The following is a 7,185-nucleotide window of genomic DNA, read 5'->3' as shown; positions in this document are numbered from 1 at the left end:
TATATATATATATATATATATATATATATAAAAATTGAAATTGCTGAAATTACTTTTTAATCAAATATAAAGATTTAAAAACTCAGTTATTGACTACATTTACATAGTACTCTTAATAGGGTTTAATAACATCCGTAGTTATAAAACTAGCCATTCGCAGTCGTTCTATTCTTCCGAGGAACAGCTATGATTGGCCAATTTCATATACAGATGTTATTAAACCCGACTAAGCGTGTAAATGTAATCATAATTAACATAGAATCGATTTTTCATTTAAGATTAACTTAATCGACCGGTTGTTCTGCCTGTTATTCTGCCTTATTCCGAATAGCGCTAATTGATTGTTTCAATGGCACATTCTCTATTTCGTAGTCCTTTCCCGCACCGTGTGATTTCACCCTAAAAACGGATTATGGATTCCGGTCATAGATTTATAAGAGAAGCGCGACTGGTGTTAAATGTTCTGATTGGTCATTGCAATTTCGTGATTAGCAATCAATGATAAAATTATTTCTGCCCACTAAAATGGCTGCATAATGGATAATTGATGGATTTCATAGTCTGTCTTGCAAACGAAGCCATTTTTAGTACTTCTTCTAGTACTTTTAGTACTTTTGCAATACTGACATAAATCGGTCGCGTTCCTCTTATAAATATAAAACTCTACCCGTGTTAAGATGCCTTTTCATGGTGACGCTGAACGCTCATTTTCAGCGTCAAAATAGTTCACGATCAAAATTGATGCTTGATATTCATCAATTTCTATCACGTGACTTATTTTGACACCAAAAATAAGCTTCAGCATGAGAAAGTATTTTTAAGTACACGATGTTAAACTAAGCTCGTATTCAGAACTAGAGTCTTACAACTAGAGTCTCTTTAAGCCGGTTCTACATTAGTTGCAAGTTGATCGCTTCAGATGGCTGTCGCAACAAACTTGTGATCGGCTTGCAACTAATGTAGAACGGGCTTAATTAGAGTCAAGTCATGAAGGGCACCGATCTTCTGATTAATCAGATTTCGAATCCCTTTAAACGCCTCCATTTGCAGATACTTTCGATGTGGTAATGAATCTGTAAATTGATGTGAGCAATCTGAAGTTTACATTTTTTAAATCAACGCTTCATATTGGCTGTCGCAACAAACTTGCGATCGGTTTGTAACTAATGTAGAACCGGCTAAAGAGACAGCGAATTTTATTATGCAATCTTCTCTAATTACAGTATGTTATATAAAAGAATCAATATTTTTTAAAAAATTTAGTTAGTATGCCCACTTACTGTTTTGTAGAAAATTGTAATAGCACACATTATAAAAATAAGGAAGAATAAAAATTTTATTCGAATAAAAACATAAGCTTTTTTAGATATGTGAGAAATTAATGTAAAAATTAGTTATATAACCTATTTATACATATATATAAATTATTTACATATATACATATAATTTACATAAACATATATCCAGAAAAAATGTTATATATATGGACATATTTTATAATTATATATATATGTGTATTTTATAATTATATATATATGTACTTATATATAATACATATATTATATATAATTATATAATATATATATAATTATATATATATATTATATAATTATATATAATATGTGTATTATATATAAGTATATAAAATATGTCATTTTTTAAATATAATTATATATAATTATATGTGAGATTTTTTCCCTTTAGGTTTGAACCTATTTTATTTGCGCTTTATACAATATGTATGAATTTTTATGAATCAAAATGTTCGAGCAAATGAGATTTTGTCAAATTGCTGACATTGTGCAGCCACAATTAGTAGTCTGAAATAAAAAAAATCGAATTGATTTGTAATTAATAATGAATGTAAATATACAATAAATTTAACAAAATTTAAAAAAAAATGACAATTTGTTACAATTACTCCTTTATAAAAGAAAAGATTCTTTTTTTGAAAAAAAAAGTTCTTTTTTCTTATTAAATTGTTAAAAAACTATTATTATTTTGAAAAATTTATTATTTTTTTAGGTTTATCATATGAAAAAAATAGTTGTAATTATTGTAAAAAGTGTAGATCAATGTGTTAAATTGTTTTCTTTCTACAATGTGAGTAAATTTAAAAAACCTCAATTGACACATTTGCTGCCATTGTACATTGTATACATATTTTGGTTCATAAAAATTCATACATACTATATGAAGTGAGAAATAAAATATATGTCCAAAACTAAAATTGATAGTTATAATCGTTTTTTTCAGAAAAAAATTCCAAGCCCCTTAAAATATTAAATAATAATACAAGAAAATCAATAAACTGTTAATGTAAATATAATTTATAGCTTTCTAACTGAACTAAAAAGACTTAACCAATAAATTATGACAATATCTACATTAAATACACAAGCTAATAATATTATTGATATGATTAAGAAATAGTTGATTTGAATTTCGCGCATTGTGACTAACCATAAAATGCATTTGGGAACACTTTTGATTGATTGCAGGATATGCATCTTACTGGCGAGTCTTCATACTTAAGGATCTTATCTGTCTTTTCATCAAGAAAGGATCCATAAAGCTTTACTTAGATCGTTCTAGACCTATGATTGTCGATGATTGGTGATTACTCGAAGTTTCTAGTTGGTTTATTGTTGACTCTAGTTTTCCTGTTTACCTATTGATAATTGATAAAGATTGGGCCATTTTTTTGAGGAAAGAAGGAGGAAGAGTCGATCTAACACAATTTTTTATGTAATTGAGCCTTGTTGATTGTTGAGAATTGTTAATTAAACATATAATCTTCTTGATTGTCAATATTTGTGAGAATAAAGTGTTTACATGTATTATGATGGTATAAAACAACAGAAAAGATTTCATCTCAAATATATAATAATTTCTAAATGGCAAAATTTCTGATTAGATACACGTGTAATACATGCTTGTTTAACAAATAATAATTTGGAATAGTTTTTGCACGTTGTTCTGTGGATCCTACTTGTCCCATGTATTGGCCAAAAACATTGTTGCTATATTGTTTATGAAAAAGCTGTATTTTGTAACATCAGGTGAGAATCATTTATTTATTAGATAATAAGATAAAAAGAGACTCTATTCCTTGGTGAAAATTTCTCTTATAATTTTTATATGAATTGGAACATTTCTCTGAAATTCTACATCTTTTTTCAGATTTTTCCAATAAAAAATACGAGGAAGCTATAAAATTATAATTACAAATTTTGAAAAATTATATAGAAATTCTGAAATATTAGATGAAAAATTCTGAGACAAATTTTTATCAAGGTTATAATAAAATAAAACAAAAAATGCCTTAATGCTAACTTTATTAAATGATTTTAGGTGAAAAAACTACACAAGACTGTACATCAAGCATTAAAAGACTGAAAATTTAGCCGAATTTGAGTGGATTTACTTGTAATTTATGCTTAATATCTCAACCTAACTTAACTTAATTTTAGAACTAAAAGAGTTCTGAAGAATATATATATAATTAATAAATCTGTTATTCGATATCATGGATTTTGATAAGTACATTAAAGAAGATCCAGAGGGAGTTTACAATCTACATTTTTTAAACAAGGACAAACTCACTGTATATGAAATAAAGCAAATATTTTCAGTTTATGGGAATGTTTTAGGTGTAAATGTTACTAAGGATGAAACTGGATTTAGATTTGTTAAGTATGGAACCTTGGATGAAACAATAGCTTGTATAAAAGGTTTACAAGATAGTAGTAAGATACAATTATTGCTAGAAAAAAGTAAAATGAAGGATAGAAAGATGAATAGAAAAGATTTCAATGGTGAAAACTTGTCAAATAATGGAGGAAACAGCACTCATAAAATTTTCAATGAAAATAATGGATCTAATGACATTTTAAATACTTCTCAAAACTCTATACATAATCATAAATTTATTTCAAATGTAACTAAAGAAAATTCATCAGTGTTCGATGAAAAATCTTCATTGTTTTCAAGACAAACTTCCAAGGAGAATAACTCTTCAGTTACAATGGATTATGAAAAGTACTATAGAACTACAAAAGACGGAGGTTTTAGCGTACATTTTGCAAATAAGAAAGGATTATGCTCAGAATATATAAAAGATACGTTTTCATCTTATGGAACTGTTGTATCCATATATGAAGGAGGCGGAGGTCCCAATGGATTGAAAATCATAAGTTATAAAACATTAGATGAAGTGATAAATTGTTTAAAAGGTCTTCAAAATGATAGTCAGATATCATTGTTACCACAAAAAGATAAATTGGGAAGTGAAGCAAAAGCAACTAACCAAAATAGTTCGAATCAATGGCAGGCAGCAAAGATGGAAGATACTTCGCAAAAGATGTTTAGCACTGATGAACAATTTGATTCAAACTCTACTCATCATGAGAATAATAAACAGGAAAAATTGTCGGAATATAGAGGCAAACCATTTTACAGTTCAAGAAATTTTGATTCGAATAAATTCCAAGGAAACAATTTTTTAGATATTGCTCGCAATTCAGGGCACGATTATAAATATAATGCAGATGAAATTAAACAGAAGAATGCAGGTTTTCAATCATTTGATGAATTATATTCATTTCCAGAACAACAAAATCCCATTAATAATGAAGATTATAATCAAGTAATGAGAAAAAAACAAGAAGATAGTAAATTATATCCTTCAATGAAGACTGAGACAGATAGCAAAATCGATAAAAATAGGCGATTTGGCATTCATGATCAGAAAATGCCAATGTTAGTTTCTGATGCAGAAATGAAATCGAAAGAATTTGATGTGACATCTACATTAAACAAGACTACAAATTCATCTAAAATTGTGTATATTCCAATGCAAGATATAATTGTTGCTAATATTCATCAAAATTATGGTGTACATTACATTTTACATTTGTTTGAGAAATTTAGTCCAGTTTCAGCGACAGTTGTAAAGACAATTTCCAAAACTAATATACGATATTGTCACATTTATTTTAAAACTGTACAAGATGCGGTAGCTGTTGAAGAAGAATTTGATAATTTTGATTTATTTGGAAAAAACCTTATTGTTTTACGAGAATCACGTTTGATAAATGAAGCATTTACATAATTTTATCTTTTATATGTCGAATTATTGTAAGCTTCTCTTTTGCTATTAATATTGTTATCAATATTTTTATATAATTAAATTATTTGATTTATATTAAAATGTAAGGATTTACGGATCATCGTTGTGTTTTTGTTCATTACTAATGCCAATGTTTCAAAACTGTTGAAACTTACCGTTCACTTCATCAGAACGAGAAGTGCACTGATATGTATCTGATGAAATGAAGCAAGTTTCACGGCATTAGTAATGAACAAAAAACGCAGTAATAACTCGCAAATCCTCTTATATCTTTAAAGATAACAGCCATGAAAGTCTAAAAAGCATTGTATTAAAATAATTTTTAAAATAATTTGATATAATACAATAACACATATATTAATATAATCTCATAAAAATTGATTTTGATAATAAACTAAAGAGGAGTATGCGAATGATTTCAAAATTAATTTTTATAAGGATATGTATAATTTTTAATAGTAAAAATTTGCATGCTTTTGTATTGAGTATTTTGGCTTTTTTTCCTTTTATTTCTTCTTCCTTTCATTTATTTATAGAACGTAATATATTTATACATATTTAAATTATATATATATATGTACATATATAGATATAGATATATAGACATATGTATGTGTATATGCTGTATCCTTGATTTTTCTGTTCATCATTAATTATGTGATGTTGCGTTTTTTTGCACAGAATCAGAATGTCAAGAATAAATTCGTATAACGAATATAAGAGAAAAGAGAAAAATAAAAGAAATTCACAACAAAAGAATTTGTATATAGAAACCCAAAATGTAAAATTTGTTTGTAAAATTTTGAAAGAAATATTTTAATTCGCAAAATGTAAAATAAAAGAATTGATAAAAGATTCTATTTCTGTTTTTAATTTTATTTTTAACTAACATTCATAGAAAAATATAAAATGCGAATCTTAAATCTATTTTATTTTCATATTCAAGGTTGGTAATGTTGGGTAACATAACATAACCTATACCATAGTTATTTACATGGTTAAGTACACGTGAAATTTGGGAAGAAGATGCAGTTAACAATGTCAAAAGGATTTAATAAAGAAGAAATACGTAAAATGCTTCAGAAAGAGGAACAATTTATTTCACATATATTATCTATAATGCCCGTGTCGACGCATGAATTCGGTGGATATAATTTTTCATTAATATAATTTCTAAAATATGTAAAGGATTTTTTAAAACAACAATTAAATGGATATATTTCATATTTTTATTTAGCTGAAAAAAATGATCCAACGAAGGAAGAAGAACCTACAAAAAAAGGTATTATCTGTTTGTTTATTTGAAAATATAAGGTAATCTTGCAGAATTCACTCTATCCAATTCTAACCAATGATATTCTATCTACATTTCTATTTTAATATGTAATATACAAGATGTAGTAACATTGTAATTATTTTAATGATAATATTTTTTGTTTCAAGAAAATTTACATTTTTTTACTAAAAGTTTACTAAAAGAAATTTTTATTCGCCATGAATTTTATTGCTGATTTATTTTTTACTGTATTTTCCATTTCAGTGAAGAATTTTGTTATACCAGGCAAGAAGACTAAAAGAGCACAGTCCTTTAAAGAGTTACATGCAAAATTGGAGGAATTGAAGGGTGTAAAGAAGTTGCATTACAAACAGAAACTTCTTAAGAAAACTTTGAAAAATAAATTGAAGAAGAAGACGAAGAAGGAAGAGCGTTTATTACAGAGAAAGCTTGCTAGGATAGAACAAAATACAGTTGATGGGAGTAAAATAAAGACAGAAAATGAAGAAGTACCAAAAGTGCCAAAACCTAAACCAGTTTTCAATTCGGAAGGTAAAATGGTGTTTAGCAAATTTGACTTCTCTGAGATTGGCGTAAAGAAGAAATTACCTAAAAGTCAGAATGATCCTAAAAAAATGTTACAACAACTACAACAGAAAAAGGAAAAATTAAAGCAATTAGAAGATTTAGGAGATAAAGAAGCTGAAGACATTAGAGAGAAAGATACATGGAAATCTGCATTGGCAAAAAGCATCTGGTGAAAAGGTATGCACTCACC

General features: G+C 26.9%; 2 protein-coding genes across 2 annotated transcripts in view; both read left to right on the top strand.

The window, feature by feature from the left end:
- The first annotated feature begins 3,529 nt into the window (after positions 1-3,529).
- On the top strand, positions 3,530-5,113 carry LOC105624698 (myb-like protein F). Its single transcript, XM_012206051.1, has one exon. It carries the CDS (start codon positions 3,530-3,532, stop codon positions 5,111-5,113), a length of 1,584 nt encoding a protein of 527 aa, XP_012061441.1.
- A 971-nt stretch (positions 5,114-6,084) lies between these two features.
- LOC105624725 (surfeit locus protein 6 homolog) overlaps positions 6,085-7,185 on the top strand; it is a 1,778-nt gene continuing 677 nt past the window's right edge. The window contains 4 exon segments of the mRNA XM_012206080.1: positions 6,085-6,091; positions 6,369-6,413; positions 6,672-7,153; positions 7,155-7,172. Coding sequence (XP_012061470.1) covers positions 6,085-6,091; positions 6,369-6,413; positions 6,672-7,153; positions 7,155-7,172 — 552 coding nt within the window.

The sequence above is a fragment of the Atta cephalotes genome, assembly GCF_000143395.1.
Source record: "Atta cephalotes unplaced genomic scaffold scaffold00086, whole genome shotgun sequence".
Classification (NCBI taxonomy): domain Eukaryota; kingdom Metazoa; phylum Arthropoda; class Insecta; order Hymenoptera; family Formicidae; genus Atta; species Atta cephalotes.
The sequence above is the reverse complement of the archived record's forward strand: the minus strand, read 5'-3'. Positions and strand labels throughout refer to the sequence as shown.